This window comes from Exserohilum turcica (assembly GCF_000359705.1).
Source record: "Exserohilum turcica Et28A unplaced genomic scaffold SETTUscaffold_7, whole genome shotgun sequence".
Lineage (NCBI taxonomy): Eukaryota > Fungi > Ascomycota > Dothideomycetes > Pleosporales > Pleosporaceae > Exserohilum > Exserohilum turcicum.
Window position 1 is genome coordinate 1,493,355 of NW_007360288.1, and position 18,058 is coordinate 1,511,412.

Here is an 18,058-nt window from a genome sequence, read left to right on the forward strand (position 1 = left end):
CGCTGCGGCGCTAGGCCCAGTTCCCCGAGCGGTGAACGGGGACCCGAATGCTTGCACCGCACGCAGCCAACGCCGCGCCTCGGGATTGGGGGTTGGCGCCGGGTCAATTGCGAGTCGCCGGGCATGCTGCGTGCGGCAATGCCGCAGCTGGGGCGCTGGGGGGCGCTGGGCCATTGTGCGTGCGACTGCAAATGCGCCGTCCGGAGGGCGGTTGTTTCGGGTCGTTGGTATCGCGTCGTCGTGGGGTTGAGGAGCGGTGCCTGCTGCGCCTGCGGGCCTGGTGGTGGTGGTGGCGGCGGCGGGCGGTGATAGGCTGGGCGGGGCCCGAGTGGCCTGTCCTTGGCCTGCCCTAGCCCTGCAGCTGCCCGCAACCCGCAGGCCCAACACGCAAGAAAAAACAGCAGACCGCCTCTGCCACCTCGCGCAGCTTGCGACGACATGCCCGCCACGCCCGCCACGCCCGCCACGCCCACCCACGCCCGACTCCCGCTCTGCCCTCCTCCAGTTCTGCCTGCAATTCTTTTCCTCCCATCCCTCGTCGTCGTTGTCGTCGTCGTTGTCGTCGTCGTTGTCGTCGTCGCCTCCCCCGTGTCCAGCCCTCAACAAATATAGGTGCGTGCCCCTGCCCCGCCCTGCCCTTTTTTCTGCCTCTCCTGTGTCGGCCCCCTCAGCATATTTGTCCGGACATCTACATCGCCGGACATCGCCCAAGGCCCCATATCAAACTCCGAAGTCGTTGCAAGCGCCGCCATTGGCCCTCGCTGCAAACCTCCCGGCTCTTTCTTTGTCATAATTCTTTGCGGCCCATTGCCTGCCCACAATCCTCCTCTCTCTGTCTCCTGCCACTCCTGCTCACCCTCCTGCAGTGCTGCTTGACCCATCTTCACAATGTCCGCCAAGTCCATCCTCGAGGCAGACGGCAAGGCCATCCTCAACTACCACCTCACCCGCGCCCCCGTCATCAAGCCCACGCCGCTGCCCCCGGCCGCCACACACAACCCCCCGCCCAAGCTTGCGTCGCTGCACTTTGCCGCCGACGAGGATGTCAAGGGCGTCCTCGACCAGGCCGAGGCCACATACCCGTGGCTGCTGACGCCCGGCTCCAAGTTTGTTGCAAAGCCAGATCAGCTCATCAAGAGGCGAGGCAAGAGCGGCCTGCTGGCCCTCAACAAGACGTGGGCCGAGGCTCGCGCGTGGATCGAGGAGCGGGCAGGAAAGTCGCAGCGCGTCGAGACGGTCGACGGTGTCCTGAGGCAGTTCCTGGTCGAGCCCTTTGTGCCCCACCCCCAGGATACCGAGTACTACATCAACATCAACTCTGTGCGAGAGGTATGTCCACATCTGTCCGTTTTTTTTCTCCGATATTTTTGTTCTTCTCTTTCTCTCAAGTGGGTGCGTGGCAGAGCGCTGCCTGGCACAGCGGCATACGTGGAAAAGACATGTTTGGGTGCTCGAGCGGGAGCCTGCACCCAGGTGCGAACGGGACGCAAGGTTTGGCTCAAGCACACGGGCGCCTGGCCTGCTTTTGTTTGAAGGCCGGCCGGACGAAGGGAACGATGTCCGACCCACTTCTGCAAAGCACCAACTCCCTTGCGATACGCACGTCCACTGTCACATGCCAAATTTCCCTGCTTTGCCAGCGTATTACGTTGCTGTACCAGCATTTCTCACTCACCGGCCCTTGGTGTTGCGGCTCTTGCCAGCGGCACCTGTGCGCCGGCGTCTGCGCGCGCCATGTTGCCAATCATGTCCCGATCTAGCCGCTAACCTTTTCGCTTAGGGTGACTGGATCCTCTTCACCCACGAGGGCGGTGTCGATGTCGGCGACGTCGACGAGAAGGCTGAGAAGCTGCTCATCCCCGTCGACCTCAAGGAGTACCCTTCCAACGAGGAGATTGCCGCTACTCTCCTGAAGAAGGTCCCCGAGGGTGTACACAACGTCCTCGTCGACTTCATCTCAAGGTTATACGCCGTCTACGTCGACTGCCAGTTCACGTGAGTAGCCTGCCCCTACTACACCGACTACTTTGTACTAATGCACCGCAGCTACCTCGAGATCAACCCCCTCGTTGTCATTCCCAACGAGGACAAGACGTCTGCCGCGGTCCACTTCCTCGACCTGGCTGCCAAGCTCGACCAAACTGCAGAGTTCGAGTGCGGTGCCAAGTGGGCCATTGCTCGCAGCGCAAATGCCCTCGGCACACCAGCTGCGCCTGCAAAGGACGGCAAGACGACCATCGATGTCGGTCCCCCGATGGAGTTCCCTGCTCCTTTCGGTCGTGAGATGAGCAAGGAAGAGGCATACATTGCCGAGATGGACGCCAAGACTGGTGCTTCCCTCAAGCTGACCATCCTCAACGCCACTGGCCGTGTCTGGACCCTTGTTGCTGGTGGTGGTGCGTCGGTCGTCTACGCCGACGCCATCGCCTCTGCTGGTTTCGCTAGTGAGCTCGCCAACTACGGTGAGTACTCTGGTGCCCCCACAGAGACCCAGACCTTCCACTACGCCCGCACCGTCCTCGACCTCATGCTTAGGGCACCCAAGCACGACGAGGGCAAGGTTCTCTTCATCGGTGGCGGTATTGCCAACTTCACCAACGTCGCCTCGACGTTCAAGGGTGTCATCCGCGCCCTCCGGGAAGTTGCTCCCCTTCTCATTGAGCACAATGTCCAGATCTGGATCCGCCGTGCTGGTCCCAACTACCAGGAAGGTCTCAAGAACATCAAGAGCGTCGGCCAAGAGCTCGGCCTCAACATGCACGTCTACGGCCCTGAGATGCACGTCTCGGGTATCGTGCCATTGGCCCTCATCCCCGGCAAGACGACGGATATCAAGGAGTTCTCTGGTTAAGCGTGTGCTTTGTATATTAGAGTCGCAATTGTAGATTAAGAACTACTTATGACTCATGGCTAGACAAAGAGTGGAGGTTTTGCGAGCTGTGCACCGAATGACGGCTTGGGCGTCTGTTACCCCGCCGCGCCGCTTGATTCATACGGCTGCTGATGAAGAAATATACCATTTAATACTTCCATTGTTTGAGTTGTTGTGATTGTAATGTGGGGAATGAACTGCCTATCACCAGTGTGAGGACACGGCTGTGTGAAGAAAAAACAATCACTTTGCTTACCGTTCCCCGCTTATCGGCAACTCGTCTAAGCACAAGCCTTGATGCACGAAAACACTGCCCCTCACAGCTCACTTTGCCCAACCCCAACGATATCTTTTTCTTTTTTTACTTCATGGATATAAATTTTCTAATTTTGAAATTTCCCTACCTGTAGCGGGTCCTCATCAGAAGGTACACCGTCATCCCCATCCATCTTCCTTGTCTGCACCGCAGCAGGAGCCCAGTTCGAGTCTCGTGGTGTCCTTTTTCAAATCCACTCACTCGGGTAACCAGTGATGCTGGAGGGACCTAAGCAATGAATGCAATTTTGACGAGGGAAGAAATTCTGCAGTCGGGCATTCACCATGGGACGGCGGCGCTGGATTACTCTTATTGTGGTTGGAAGGCGGGTTGGCGGGCTGGTGTATCGACTGATATTTTTGTTCTTTTTTTTCGGTTTTTTTTTGCTTTCACTTTAATTGATTGTTTAATTTCTTAACTAACTACCACTAACGACGACTCACGAATGGAATTTTCTACTCACTCACTCACTCACTCACTTGCTTGTCTTAGCGACCTAATTGATTAATTGTAGCTGCGTGATTATTGTAGTAAGAGGAAAAAAAACTTGTATTGTATAGTATTCTGCAGGCTTGTATTACATGACATTTATTATCCCTACACCTACGTACTACATATATACGTGTATGCATTATCTACCAGTAAGCAGCAGGTCTGGTCGCAAACATCCATGACGCTTACAATGACGAGGATGATGATAATAATATACGCGAGGTTTCTTCAAAGCAGTGTTTTTTTTTGCAGCTAAGATCCAAGGTCGCATTCAAGATGTACATATAAACACACAGGCAAATGGCATTCACATTGATAAGACACGCGTGGAAGAAGAGAGAGAGGGAGAGAGAAAGGAGCATAGTTGATGTATACAATGCAAAATCAATGCAGAAATCAATGGAAATCAATGGAAATCAATGCAAGAATCAAGCCGGAAGATCAAAAGCCCAAAGACACGAAGCAAAAACGCCCCTTCGCCATGCATGCATGCAATTTGACAGACAGATGAATGGATAGACAGACAGACAGATGGACCGAAAAAACTAACATGTAGCAAAGATGAAAAGGTGAGAATAGTCTAGGGAGTTTAGACAGCAATACCCCTTCGCTTCCATCCGCCAGGGCCCCTCCACGCCCACAGGAACAAACCCATGGCAAACCAGACGCTAATAGTCATGGCCCAGTAGGTCGGGGCATAGCAAGCTTTACCATGACAGAGGACGTCATCCGGATCTTTTTCGACGCCAGCCTCGGCGGTGCCTGCAGCTCTCTGGTAGACGGTTGCGTAGACGGAGCCCCAGAGAGTGGCGCCAGCAGCAGGCGTCATAGCCAGAATGCCCCAGTTTGTGCCGAAATTCTCGACGCCCCAGACGACGGAGACGACAATGGGGGTGAGGGAGAAGACGGCGCCGTAGCCGGCTCCAATGAGTGCGGAAACGGCTGCGAAGCGGGAGGCGTGGTTCTGGACCCAGCCGCTTGCAAGCAGGAGTTGGCCGAGCGAGAGGAGAAAGGCAAAGGCCAAAAGGAATGTGATGCGGGATACGGTGAATTTGCGAGGCTGCTCGCGGGGTGGAAGCGAGGAGAGCGAGTTTTCAACAGACTCGGGATTGCGGCAGTGTTGGCGCGCCGGGGCAACAGGAGCAAGGATATCAGAGAGAGTGCCGGTGACCAGACGAGCGAGCGTAGAGGTAATGGCAACGATTGACACGTGGGTTGCTGGCGAGGTGTTTGTCGAGACGTGTGCAGGTGTGAGGGTCTCGATGATGGTGCCCAGGTTGTTGATAAAGGCCTCGCCAGGTCCAGTGACGAGGAAGAAGCCGCCTGCAAGCCACCACATGGTCGGATCCATAATGTAGCGACGAGTTTCCTCGTTCAGGAGCCACGTCTTCTTGCGAGCCTCCTCTTCAGCCTTGGCCTTGAGGCGCTCAGCCTCGGACTGCAGGAAATCAAATGTCGAATCCGACAGGTCCTGCGTCTCCATGGTGCCGTAGCCGTGGTGGTGCGCAGCTTGCGTGAAGAAGGCGTCTCGCTGCAGGAGGCCAGATCTCTCGAGCTCGTCGACAGCCTCGTCAATCATCTCCTCCTCGTCGACGATGCGCAGGGCGAAGAAGCCGACGGAGCCTACGCAGAACAGCAGGATGCCCAAGAAGAGGAAGAAGCGGAACACGTCCACGTCGCCCCGGGTCCCGTCTGCGTTCCTCTCGTACAGCAGCCGGCTTCCCACCTGGCTCTCCCACATGCCGCTCAGCCCAAACGCGGCAATGGGCACGGCCAGCGCGACGCCCTTGCTGTTTCCGCGTCCAAAGTTCTTTGCGCATGTCGTGACGGCAGACAGATACATGCAGCTCGTGCCCATGCCGACCAGGCCAAAGGCCAGGACCATGACGCCAAAGGGCCATCCATGGCCGGCGGCGGAAGGCGGCGGACCGCTCCTGTAGGCCAGAGCAGCCAGGAGATAGCCAGCGCCAAAGAGGATGCCGGCGAGGCCCGCAGGCACGCCAGGGCCGAGGCGATCGCAGAGGTATCCAAAGAGGGGGACGAGGAGGTAGAGGCCGAGCTCGGCGCCGATGGAGACGACGTTGACCTGGACCTGGGTGTAGTGCAGCTTGGACTGGAACAGATGGCCGTAGAGCGAGAAGGCCGTGATGCTGCCGGCGCAGAGGCAGATGACGATGGCCCAGGCAAAGCTCAGCCATCGCAGGACGGCGCGCTGCATCCTGACGCGGTCGTGCTCGTAGATGCCCTCGGCGACCTGGTCGAAGAAGCTGCCGGCGTAGCTGGTGCCCTGGCTGCGGCGCTGCGAGTCGCTGTCGCTGTCGGGGGCCACGAGGGGGCGGCGCGGGGGATGTGGTGGGTAGTCGAGCTTGTCGATGGTGGTGAAGCCATTGCCGCTGTTCCGCTTGGAGGACGGGGGGGACATTGGCGGTATCGGTGTCTCGGGGGCGGTACGTGTGACGAGGTAGCGTGTGGCTTGGATCACAGACACAGAGTCATGGCACTTCCCGAGTAGGGGCAGACACGGCGGCAGCCCTTTTCTGGCGGCGTCGACGACAGCGAGGCAACGGGGCTCGGGGCTCTGCAGCTCTGCACGGCAGACGGGCGGTCAGCCGACGGCACTGCGACTGCACGACGGTGTTGTCGCGCGAAGTAGCTTGCACGCCAAGCACTGGCTTTGCCGTAGGTATTCCCGATCCGATGCCGCGCTACTGCTGCTGCTGCTGCTGCTGCCACCACTCTTTCTCTTTGCCCTCGTCCTGCCGCAACACCACCATGGCCCCCCACCACGCCCTCGTCAACCTCTCGCCCGCCGAGCTGTCCTTCCTGCGCGCGTCGCTCGCCCAGACGCCGCCCGTCCGCCTCGATGTCACCAAGGGGCCCCGCGACTTTCGCTCCATGCGCGCAGAGTATGACGTGCTGCCCACGGCCAACGGCAGCGCCCGCATTGCGCTCGAAGACGGCACTGAGGCGCTCGTCGGCGTCAAGGCCGAGGTGGAGAAGACGCGCCAGCAGCCAATGGCCGGCGAGCAGCCCGGTGCAGACGTGCAAATGGGCGACGGCGACGGCGACGGCGACGGCGGCGAACAAGCAGACGGCGCCAAGGGCAAGGGCCAGAACGCCTGGCTCGACATGAGCGTCGAGATTCCGGGCTTCCGCGACGACGATGCGCTGCCTGTTTTCCTCGCGTCCATGCTGACGGAGAGCCTGCTGGCCAGCGGCGAGCTCAAGGACCGCCTGTACATCAACACGCGCTTCCATTGGAAGCTCTACATCGACGTGAGAAGCGCGATACGAATACACCCGTGCGCCCTGCTAACCCCACTAGATCCTCCTGCTCTCGCCGCCCCTCTCGTACCCCCTCGCCCTGCTCTCCATGACGACGCACCTGGCCCTCCTGACAACACACCTCCCAGCGCTCAAGTCGGAAAAAGACGAAGACCCGCTCTTCGACGACGATTGGGACGCGGCCGTGCCGCTGTACCCCAAGCAAACGGGCGCAAACAAGACTGCGCCCCAGCTGGGAAAGCCCCCCGTCATCATACTGGCCATGGCTGTCGGCGCAAACGTCATATTTGACCCCGCCAAGGAAGAGCTAGCGGTAGCGGATGCGGTTCTCGCCGTCGCATGTACGAATTCGACGGCCTCGTCGACGGGCGCGCGCATCGTCTCGATCCGCACAATCGACCCTCCGTCGCATCTGACCCCGCCGGGCGTGCCCAATTCCATGAACTCGGCCACTGGCGGCACTGCGCCCACGTCGGCTGCCGACGCCCTCACACAGCGCGAGTTGCTGGCGACGTCAGGCGTGTGGACGCCACCGCGGGGCGGCATGAAAAGAAACCTCATCTCGCAGGTGACCAAGATGGTGGTGGAAAACGGCGGCGTGGCTGAAGAGGTCATTGGCGCATTGGCCGCCATCGAGGTTGGCTGAAGAACAAAGCAAAAAGTGTGTTGCATAGCCAACATGCCTTGACATGCCACCAAGAGGTGCAAAACTTTGTGCCTGCAAAAAGGATTATGCGCCTGGCACCTTAACAAAGCGCAGGCGCAGGAAGACGATCTGAGGGTCCGACATAAGAGCCGTCTCAAAGCATACGGGCCCCCCAAGCCTTGGCCGTTGTTGAGCCAAGTCGTCGTCGACGTGCTCGGTCACGGCGTGGTAAAGGACGGTGCTCTGGGGCTTGTACAGTCAGACACGTGTATATCAATAGAATCACAACATGTAAACTGTGCGAAGCTGGTCTTGTAGCATGCACCAGGGCGGAACGATGGTGCGTTTTCAATGGAGAACATGGGCAGACTCGTGGCACGTTACCCCAGCAGCGTATCAGAAGAACAAAGCGCCAACCTCACTTTTCGTGTCATGCACCACATGAAGACCAAGCAAACATGCCCGTCTCCAAACCCGCTAGTCTTGCTTTTACCGGCATCCCATGCACGCGGCGACGCACCGGCCGGGTCGAGCCAGTGTTTATCGCATGACAGCCACGTAGTCGGCCTCTACGTATGTAGACTACGCTTCGAGCAGAACCGCCATACACACGCCCGGCCCTTTCATATAACATACGACGTGCTGCCCGTACCCGGCGACTCGCTCTCACCGCTGGCCTCCCATCCTGCCTCTCTGCATACACACCTTGGTCACACAAACGCGCCCCTCCCCGCACACGGACGAGTCTCTGATGACATTATCCATCCTTGGCTGCATGCACGACAAGCTTCGCAAAGGCGCAACAACACCACCGCACCTGGGACCTGGACTCGACCCCTTCTGCCGTCCAGAAGCAGCACCCGCAGCCATGATGGACCTACACCACCAGTCACACTTCTCCGCCCTCACCACACGCTTCTCTGATATGCTAAAGGACACGACAAGCGGCCGGCGCAAGCCGAGCACCTCGGGCCATGCGATACGCCAACCCTCAGTCACGGCGCTGACCCTGGATCCGACAACCATGCTGACACGCTGCCACCGCGACCGTGAACCTGATTCGGTACGAGAACATCGCAGGAGCAGCGTGGGCAACTATGCCGACCGCTTGCGCCAGCGCTTCCACCCCTCGCTGCACCACCACACGCACCACAACCACTCCAGGCGCGCCATCAACCACCTCCCGGCCGAGGTCCTGCAAAACATATTCGCTTACCTCGACTTCTGGCATCTGCTGCGCTGCCAGCGCGTCTGCAAGACGTGGCAGGCCCTCGTCCCCGGCGACTCGCCCTTGCTCGCCGAAACACTGTACCTGAAGCCGTCGCGCAGCCTGCAAATCTACAGCCTGGTGCCCACCACCTTTGACTTTGAGCTAGACCTCACGCCGCCCACCAGCGAGTCTGGACCGCAACAGCAAGTCGCAGCACCCCCTGGCAGCACGCGTAGCACGCGCAGCACCTCGTCCTCGTCCTCCCTCGGCACCCGCAACCACCTCAGCTTGTCGAGACGCTGTCTGGGCCTGATACGCACGAGTCAGGAAATCGTGTTTCACCCGCTCATCACCGACTTCAACTTCTGGGTCAACCGCCCTTCCGTCACAGGCAACTATGACGGCTCCTGGAGACACATGCTCGTTTCCATGCCCCCGCTCAGAGAACTCACCCTCAGAGATGCACGCCAGAATCGCGCAGTCACCGTCATGTGTGTGGCTGGTGAAGAGGGCGTCAAGTTGGGCCAGCTGTTTGACGTCATGGACGAGTGGAAACAGTGCTGGATATGATTGACACTCTTCTTCTTCTTCTCCTTTTCCTTTTCTTTCCTTTTCTTTTTTGTGATGATCGATATGACGTGTTCTTTTCTCTGTCTCTTTATTTCTTTCTTTCTTTCCTCATTTTTTTTTCTTTTCTTTCCTGCCTATTTCCTTATCTCTCTCTCTCTCTCTCTCTCTCTCTTTCTCTCTCCAAAATCATCATTGAGCGCATGAAAATATCTCTAGCGGTGAAAGGGGGGCCCATTTCCCCACCTCCTCCCACCCAACTCGGCAGGCGTTATTTTTTTTCTCTCTCTTCACATCTTATGAATTCATAGGTATCATAGCATCGGCGCAACACGGATGGATTGGGGGGGGGGCGGGGGCGCAAAAAAAAGATTCACGCCAGAGACGCGTTTGCATAGCCGGGGGGAAGAAGGCCAGATTGTGTATACATAAAGCATATATCCCAGGTACACACACATACACGCATACGCAAATACGAACAAAAAGGACACATACTTTATGTACAAAATATTCAATGCTTGACGAGTCGGACCTGACATGGGGGGTGTGTGATGTGTGATGCGGCGTAACCTCTTTGCGTTATGCAAACCGTTTTGCAACCGGACCGGGAATCCATGCACATGCCTGTAATATGAGGGTATGAGGGAGGGGGAGGGGGGGGGTATCTACGCTTTCCACTGCAAAAGCCGAGCACATACACACACACACACAGAAAAAAGAAGAAACAGCGCTAACAATTGTTCAAGCCGCCTTACCTACTTACATGGTCGCCCAAGGCTTTTATGCCTTGAGGCGGCGCACCAGGTTATTAATCTCGTGCTTGACCTGCTCGCAGCTCAAACGCTGTTGGTCGTCATGGTGCATCATGCTGGAGATGAATAGCTGAATGTCGAGGCCGGCGTCGCCATGACTCTGTGCGAAACAATGGGGGAAAAAGCCTCGGCGCAACTCGGTGAGGGCAGCGATTCGCTCCATGCGGGTGCTGAATTTGTGCAGCATTTCAAAGGCGACGACGCCCAGAGCAAAGATGTCGAGCTTCTCGTTGATGCTGCTCATGCTGCTCGCGGCAGGGCGATAGAATTCCGTGCCCACCGGCTTGGCAAGCGTTTCAGGCATCGTGCACTTGTCGCTCAGCGCTGCTACCAGCCCAAAGTCGCCGATCCGGGGTGTCATGTGGAGGTGCTCACGCTCGGGGCACTGCTTACAGCTCGACATATCGATGGACCCGTAGGGCGCATGGCGAGCCGTAGACAGTGAGAGAAATACGTTGGCGGGCTTGAGATCGCGGTGGACAACACCTTGACTGTGAAGGTATTCCACCCCTGAGACAATGTTGTTGAGCAGCTCCAGCGATACGCAGGCGTGGAAGCAATGTTGGCTGGCGATTCCAGCTTGCTCGGATGAGAGGAACGCAGCGAGGTTGGTTTCGCAGAGACTCATCTGCACGTTCAGCGTCAGGACCGGACCGAGATTCCGCTTCTTCATCAGGTGCTGGGGCGCGTCGCTGTTCGAAATCATGCTGTCTGACATTTCCGACATGCTTTCTTGAGAGTACGGCATGTGCGACCGAGGAATGTTCTCAATGTCGTCGTCCTCTTCTTCGTCTGCATCCTCTACGGCGCTCATTCGGGACTTGGTCGACGAGATTGTCGCTATCGTCATCTGACTCGCCTGGCTACCGCGTCGCTTTGACCGTCTAATTTGTGTAATTGTTTCCTTAATACAAATACTACCACTTTCAGTCGGAGCCTCTTGCGCCCCCACTCCGGGTTCGCTAAACTCAAAGATGATCCCAGCACTATTACTGTTCTCAGTCCTAATGAGAGGGTCGTCGAAACTCAGGCTGTCCAGCTTGGAATGGAGATCATTGGTGCCCATAGACGAGGTCGGAAACGCAGCCCGATCTTCCAGGAGACGATCGTCTCGAAGCACCGCTATATCCGGTACATTCGCAGTTTCGGCAGGCAATGTGGTAAACTCCAACCAGGCATTGTGGTACCGAACGATATTGTTGTGGTCGAATCGAGCCAGTGAGCGAACTTCCTCCAGCATGCTTTCCAACTCCTCGGGCCCGTGCTCTTGGATTCTGGCCACCTTGGCAGCGCTCACAGGGATCCTCTTGACGGCATAGAATGACCCATCGAGCTTGTGTTTGGCTTTGAACACCTTGCCATATCCTCCTTTTCCAACAACCTCCAACTCGGAAAACTCTCGAATATACCGATCCGTCTGCAGATGAGGATAGCCCCGTAGTTGAAGCTGAACTGGGCCCGATATTCCAGACAAGATATCGAACCCCAAAGACGGCTGTTGAGGCACTCCGTTCCCTGCTCGTGCAACCAAAGCCTGTGAGGATACTTCTGGGATAACCGCAAGCTTGCTCAGATTGCTTCGGGTGAGCCTGTTGATGCCCTCGTTTGCCGTGCTCCGATGGCTTTGCATTTCATCGCTGGCATAAGCGTCGTCGACATTGTTGGAAATCTGACGGGCAATTTCCTTGTATGAAGCCCTGCCCAATCTCTGCGCTTCAGGATCAGATGGGTCTTTGCCTAGCTGTGCCGCAACTTCGCGGATAGTCCGTTCCTCCAGCAGCGAATGCAGCAAAAGATCTCGAACATTCTGTGCTGAGCTTTGCCGTGGATCTAGAGAGGGTCGATGGGGCTGAATAGGCTGGCCCGAGGAAGCAGAATCCAGCGTGTTGATCCTGGACAGAACACTATCCTGCTGCGGGTTGCTTGTTTCTTCATACTCGCTTTCTTCTTCGGAGCTGTCTGAACTTGACGATGAATCGCCTGGCCTGCGGAACATGGACATTGTTGGTGGAAGGGCAGCGGACGTGACTAACGAAAGTAGGAGAGGCCAGGTGCCGTCGGACAGGGATTTAAATGCTGATTGGTGGTCTTGAGATCATTCAACAATGCCCCCTGGTTGAGAAGGGGCGAATGCAGTCGTGGTGGTTACAGCTGTGGTTGTGTGTTGTGCTGTGAAGCTGCAGCGTCGAGCGAATACCAACTCGGTGCCAGCAGCTGAACACGCAGGACCGCCATGAGTACACGTTTAGGCAAACATCGATTGTCGTAGAATTCGGTGGAAGCGCAACGTGTTAATTTGAGGGCGGAGAGCACAGTACAGGACCGCCCACTGCTCAATCGGAAGGGCGCACAGGCGACGGTCGGTCTAGCCGAACCCGGAAACGCGTCATAGCACGTGGCCAGGCGAAAGCGAGCCATTCACCTTGTCTCACTCACAGCGGGACTCGGTCTCCAAGAGTGCGGTGGTTGCGAGAAAGCCTGGGTCTTTTGTACAATTTGGGTGGGAGAGATGGCTGATCGCGTTCAACCTCATCATTGCACCTTCACCTTGCGCCAATACCTGTACTTACGGCTGATCCGCAAATCCGAAAACCATGCCGCGCCAGCTCCCCTGGGCGAACAAAGGAGCAGCCAGTCGGGCAAAAGGAAAATCAGTGAACCCATCTCCAAGACCTGCATCGCACATCTCTAGTATCGATGGTGCCCTCTTTGATGACGCGGTATTGGAAAGCAGTAGCAAGGGAAAAGAGCAAGCCAACGAGTCAGATGATGACCTCCCGACTCTGCCAGCAGAGCCATCAACACCACCCACGAAAACCAGATGGAAAGATGGCGATGGAAGGAAGCCCGAAGCATCATCGTCGCCGCCTCCAACCGTCAATCTCGAACAACCACGCGTTGAATTCATGCACAAAGCCATTTCCAAGTTCGACCTTCGCGACGACGAATGGATGATGGTTGAAGACGAGTTTCTCGAGACGGCAAAGCTATTCACACGGCACCTGCACATTGCCGAGTACGACCGGCTCAAGGAGATGATTGAGGCGAAGAAGAAAGACGCCAGCATCGCAAGACCGGTCGTACCCAACGCGAACATGTCTGCGGCCGGCGCCATGAAAGAGAAGGCCAGAGTGCAAGAGCAGAAGCAAAAGAAGGCGACCCGCGATGTCTTTGCGTCGCAAGATGACGACGAGGCTGAGGCGCCAGGCATTACTACTACGTCTTCAGCCTCTATCATGCATAATAGACCTATGCCGGCATATGATTCCGCCTCCAAAACAGAATCAGGCCGGCCAGATACAGCACAACAGCCACCAAGCACGCGCATGGAATCAGACACCGAAAGCGAAGATCTAGATGCGCCACGGCCCCCAACAAAGCCTCTCTTCAAAGCCACCACCACCAGCGGCGTATCCAAGACTGCCTCCCATCCCACAGCAAAAGCCCCAGCCCCTTCTCCCTTCGCTAAGCCCGCTCCGCTCCCCACCGCAGCAAAACCGCGCTCGAGAAGAAGTCGCGCAACCCCCTTCGACATGCTCGATGACTGGGTCCCCCGCAAGCCGCATCCCGCGTCGCCGAAAGCCTCGCTGGAGAAGCCCGCCAGACCTCCTCTACCAGCTGCATTTCAGAAGCGAAGCGCTACTGCTGGGTCTGAGCGCTCGTCGGATGGCGTTGATGGCGCTGCAAAGACGAGTCTGCGTGCACCATCGCCGGGTTCGTCTGGCCAAAGGGAGCAGCAGCGAAGTCCTGAGGCCAGTAGTAGTAGTAGTGGTAGGAGAAAGAGCACCGACCTTGCAGATCGGCTTGCGAAGCGAAAGGCTGACCGCGAGACGAGTGAGGGGGAGAAGAAGAAGAAGAAGAAGAAGGCGTTGAGTGTGGATGACATACCCACGTTTTTGTTTTGAAGTTGACATACATTAACATAGGGTGTTCCTGGAGTGCTTTGCCTTTAGCTAACAGCTGTACAACCTGGTTACGTAGAGGATTACGATTTGCCACACATACTAGGAGATTTTGAGCGATTACTGGATATTTTCCTCTCCTTGGGAACAAGTGTAAATGTTGAAGGGTCACGAGCACCATTTCGTCGATAATGATTGTTTTGCTTTTAATTCCTATGAGGAAGAAGCTGGCTGAGATACTCTTCCGAGCATCAACCTGTCACAGTCATCTGATACCGAAAAACGAACCCACAGAAGCAGCCGCCGCCGCCACCCCAAATAATACAAATTCAGAGCAAAAAAAAAAGTCTCTTCTTGCCCTTTAACGCCCGCAAGAAAAACATCCAACGACCCTAAGCGAACAGCTTATCCAAAAAGCGGTTGAACGGGTTTGTCTCCGGCTTCTCGACAAAAGTGCGATGGTACTCCTCGATTTCCGCGAGATCGGTAACGAGATCGGCCTCGTGCGAGGGAACCCATCTGGTCCTCTTGAGTATCTTCCAGCCGATGAAGAGAACGGGGAAAATGAAGACCCTGGAAAGCAGTATTAGACTCGGCGACAAGCATGTGAGGCATCAAAATGGGGAGAGGGAAGAGAAAACTTACATCAAGTACGAGAACAGGAAAGAAGTTACATCCCATTGTCCCTTTAGGGAAACGGTATATCCACCGACAAAAGTCATGATAAAGGTGCAGATGAGACCGTAATATGCGGCGTAAGGCTGGCAGATGCCCTTGTACGGCAGCGTGTTGCGATCCAAGCCCTGAGCTTTGCACGCCTTGTGGAAGCGCAAAAAGGTGAAGCACATGACGCTGAAGTTGATGAGCTGGGAGGCGGTGACCAAGCTCACGAACCAGTTGAGCACGACGGCCGAGTTTGAGCTGAGCTGGAGGAACGAGAGCAGGGCGATGAGCAGGACGACGAGGACGCAGTAGAACGGCACGCCTTGTTTCGTGCATTTTGTGAAGATCTTGGGGGCTTTGCCTTCGAGCGCGAGGCCGAACAGCGAGCGCGATGCGCAGTAGACGTACGAGTTTCCTGCAGAAAAGGCAGATGCGAGGACGCCGGCGTTGACGACGTGCGGGAGACCTTCGATGCGCAGTCTGTTCATGGCGATGACGTAGGGTGAGGCTGCGGCACCGGGCTTACCTAGTTTAAAGGCATTGATCAACTCCGGGTCGTTGTATGGCACGTTGATTCCCACGGCGAGGGAGCCAAGCACGAAGAAGGTGGTGAGACGGTAGAAGACGGCGTTGTAGGCGCGCGGCATGACTTTGCGCGGGTTCTCCGTCTCTCCTGCAGCCATGGAGACGTAGTCTGGCCCGGCAATTGTAAAGGATGCTTGGATGAGGCATTGCAGAAATCCCAGGAACCGGCCGAGTGCTCCTCCGTAGTACAATTCTGCGAAGCTTCCAGGCTTCTCCCAGTATCGGAATCCATAGCGGTCTTTTTCGGGATTGCCGCCCAACATGGAAATGAAGGTGAAGCAGAGCAGGCCGATGATGAGCAGGACTTGTACGTGTCAATCACATGTCAGTTTATTTTGTTGGTAGATCCTTACCTTTGCCGACGGCAGCATAGAATTCCGTTTCTCCATACCACTTCACAGCCAGCATGTTGATGACACTAGTGCATAGTTAGCTTCTCATCCCGTAGCCAATTCGACAAGACATTGAAAAGGGATACACTAGCTTCACGCAGGCTAGATCCAGTGCAAGAGCTGGACACGGGGTAAATATAGAGATACAAAGTGGGTCAACTTACGCATAGAGGATGAGAACGATTGCAATAATGGCACCAGTGGGCACGACATCGCTCCAGAATCCAATAACGACGTTGCAAGCCACAACCTCAAATGGTACTAGGGCTGCCTCAAAAACGAAGAAATTCCACCCAGCCGCAAAGCCAAAGGCGTCGTCTACAAAGCGTCCAGCAAAGCGAATGAATGGCGAGGATACCGGGAGGAACGTGACCATCTCGGCGATGCCTATAGATGGATATTAGCCAGGGCTCTGCATCACCGCGCAAGCGACGGGATAAGTTGCGTTGGGCGATTTGGAGGGCGCATGGGAATTGTCGCAGTGGGCACAGATTTTGTTTTGGGATGGAGAGATGAAAAAATGGAGAATCTCACTGAGCATCACAGCCAAGATGACGGTACACCTGTGCAATGTTAGCCTCGAATTCATCTCTAGCGCCTGTACTGTATGGCGAGATTCTCGAGGATATGGCAAGATACTCACCATAACGAAAAGGCGAGAAACAGAGACCCAGGACCACCATTCATCAATCCTCTGCCGATCTGGACGTAAAGAGCCGTTCCAATCGTACCACCAATACCGATGAGTTGGATGTGTCTGTTTTTCAGCTTGCGATGTGTATTGTCGGTGACTGATCTCACAGATCCCACGGTACTAGAGCGGCGGGGGCCCAGGTCATAATTGTTCTTCTCTTCATCGACGACATAGCCCTGGCTCTTCCCCTGATTAGGCGCGCCCGCCTCAAAGTCTCTGCTGATGGACGCCATGGTATTATAGCCTGGAAGGGATAGGGACTTGGAGTGGGAGGGAGAGGGGCGCGGGCCTCAGAGTATGGTTTTGAGGAGAAGGGCGAAAAATTGCACGACAAAAGCCATGAACCGTTGACGGCTGGCGGGTAGCAGGCTCCGCGACGATAAGCAAGGCTGATGGCGGCGGCGAGAGATAGCAAGACGGGAGGCGTGCGGGCGGGCGGCGACCAGTGCAAGTGCCGTGTTAATAAGGATTTCAGCATTGCTTAGCGTGAGTGAGCACGTAACATCGCGGTGAAAGGTGTGCATCACACTACGCCTGTTGGGGCTAGACAGGCTTCCCTGGGCGTGTTCGAGTATACCTCCCTCTTGCAGTTTGGGCGCAAGCAAGGGCAAGTCGCCAATGGGCCCGTTGTGGCCGTGGTTGCTGCTGCAGGCGGGATTTGGCTCCGCTGTGCGTACAGAACGGACCCTCATGTGTGGAGAAAGGCCATGCGGCGTGCTGTATACCCTGCCCGTGGGGGAAAAGGCCCGACAAGTGTCGTTCGTCGTGTGCTGTAGCAGGGGGGAAAAGATTAGATAACCGCGATACTGATAGGTACGGGTAAGTAGACGAGCTGTGGGCGGGGCACGGAGCAGCATCGGCCTTCTTGTCTTGTTGAACATGACCTCCAACGCTCCAACACTTGGTTTCCCTGTCCACCTCGGCCCAGCTCCTCTTTCGAGTTTTGCATCGAGCGGCAATGTCGCCATCCTGCCGTGCATTTTTTTCCTCTCTTCCCTGTCGGCATCCCCGAATCCTTGGTAACTGGCTTCTGGGACCAGAACCCCTCCGCCCCGTGTCTGAAGCTTGGCTGCCAAGCCTTCTCCAATGAAAGCGCCCCCAAGTCGTTCCTAATGGCTGCAGCGGACTTGGCATCGCTCGAGTGGCTGGTTGGCTCCAGGCTTGTCTTGATCTCAGATGCCCCAGTTAGCTCGGCCTCACGTCGCCATGGGGCTCAAAGCTACAGCTCTCCACTACACAACGACGTACGACAAGCCATCGCATGTGAGCCCGAACCCGTATTTCGGTACGTGGGGTGATGTGCAATCACTGCCCCTCCACAGGAAGCGTACCAAGAAAAGGCGGCTGCCGTGTAACGCTACAACACCACCAGATAGCGTGCTGCTGTCAGATATTCAGCCGTGGGACACTTCCGCCAGCCTCTTGCCGCACTCAGGAAGATCTGATAGTGTGCATTCGTCACAGACTGAGCCAAGGCTGACGGGTGCATGTAGATACCAGCCCCCCTGCCTTCGCTGACACTTGGCGAACACCTCTTGCTGGTGCTTCAGTATTCTTGTGCAGACAGGCTAAGCACATTGGTACCACACCCAAAGACCCCAGCTGAATGCAGAATCGGTGAA

General features: G+C 56.4%; 7 protein-coding genes across 7 annotated transcripts; 4 read left to right on the top strand and 3 right to left on the bottom strand.

Moving 5' to 3' along the window:
* Nucleotides 1–888: 888 nt before the first annotated feature.
* Nucleotides 889–2,851, top strand: SETTUDRAFT_34912 (uncharacterized protein; the record flags this gene model as incomplete). Its single annotated transcript, XM_008031937.1, has 5 exons — nucleotides 889–1,329; nucleotides 1,390–1,392; nucleotides 1,421–1,711; nucleotides 1,781–1,995; nucleotides 2,047–2,851. The coding sequence occupies 5 exons, from the start codon at nucleotides 889–891 to the stop codon at nucleotides 2,849–2,851; spliced, it is 1,755 nt and encodes a 584-aa protein (XP_008030128.1).
* Nucleotides 2,852–4,029: 1,178 nt separating this feature from the next.
* On the bottom strand, nucleotides 4,030–5,925 carry SETTUDRAFT_165625 (uncharacterized protein). The gene has a single exon (XM_008032270.1). It carries the CDS (start codon nucleotides 5,896–5,898, stop codon nucleotides 4,270–4,272), a length of 1,629 nt encoding a protein of 542 aa, XP_008030461.1. The 5' UTR covers nucleotides 5,899–5,925; the 3' UTR covers nucleotides 4,030–4,269.
* Nucleotides 5,926–6,452: 527 nt separating this feature from the next.
* SETTUDRAFT_97493 (uncharacterized protein) lies at nucleotides 6,453–7,611 on the top strand (the record flags this gene model as incomplete). Its single annotated transcript, XM_008032271.1, has 2 exons — nucleotides 6,453–6,956; nucleotides 7,006–7,611. 2 exons carry the CDS (start codon nucleotides 6,453–6,455, stop codon nucleotides 7,609–7,611), a joined length of 1,110 nt encoding a protein of 369 aa, XP_008030462.1.
* A 947-nt stretch (nucleotides 7,612–8,558) lies between these two features.
* Nucleotides 8,559–9,511, top strand: SETTUDRAFT_165626 (uncharacterized protein). The gene has a single exon (XM_008032272.1). It carries the CDS (start codon nucleotides 8,636–8,638, stop codon nucleotides 9,389–9,391), a length of 756 nt encoding a protein of 251 aa, XP_008030463.1. The 5' UTR covers nucleotides 8,559–8,635; the 3' UTR covers nucleotides 9,392–9,511.
* A 657-nt stretch (nucleotides 9,512–10,168) lies between these two features.
* Nucleotides 10,169–12,202, bottom strand: SETTUDRAFT_173875 (uncharacterized protein; the record flags this gene model as incomplete). The annotated part of the gene is made up of 1 exon (XM_008032273.1): nucleotides 10,169–12,202. The coding sequence occupies one exon, from the start codon at nucleotides 12,200–12,202 to the stop codon at nucleotides 10,169–10,171; it is 2,034 nt and encodes a 677-aa protein (XP_008030464.1).
* A 592-nt stretch (nucleotides 12,203–12,794) lies between these two features.
* On the top strand, nucleotides 12,795–14,218 carry SETTUDRAFT_142200 (uncharacterized protein; the record flags this gene model as incomplete). The annotated part of the gene is made up of 2 exons (XM_008032274.1): nucleotides 12,795–13,420; nucleotides 13,964–14,218. 2 exons carry the CDS (start codon nucleotides 12,795–12,797, stop codon nucleotides 14,103–14,105), a joined length of 768 nt encoding a protein of 255 aa, XP_008030465.1. The 3' UTR covers nucleotides 14,106–14,218.
* Nucleotides 14,219–14,494: 276 nt separating this feature from the next.
* On the bottom strand, nucleotides 14,495–16,669 carry SETTUDRAFT_157022 (uncharacterized protein; the record flags this gene model as incomplete). The annotated part of the gene is made up of 6 exons (XM_008032275.1): nucleotides 14,495–14,675; nucleotides 14,748–15,654; nucleotides 15,704–15,768; nucleotides 15,907–16,129; nucleotides 16,277–16,305; nucleotides 16,386–16,669. The coding sequence occupies 6 exons, from the start codon at nucleotides 16,667–16,669 to the stop codon at nucleotides 14,495–14,497; spliced, it is 1,689 nt and encodes a 562-aa protein (XP_008030466.1).
* Nucleotides 16,670–18,058: the final 1,389 nt, after the last annotated feature.

Excerpts from the sequence above, each read along its gene's own strand:
- SETTUDRAFT_165625 (XM_008032270.1), bottom strand. The coding sequence starts at position 5,898 with ATGCAGCGCGCCGTCCTGCGATGGCTGAGCTTTGCCTGGGCCATCGTC.
- SETTUDRAFT_165626 (XM_008032272.1), top strand. The coding sequence starts at position 8,636 with ATGCTGACACGCTGCCACCGCGACCGTGAACCTGATTCGGTACGAGAA.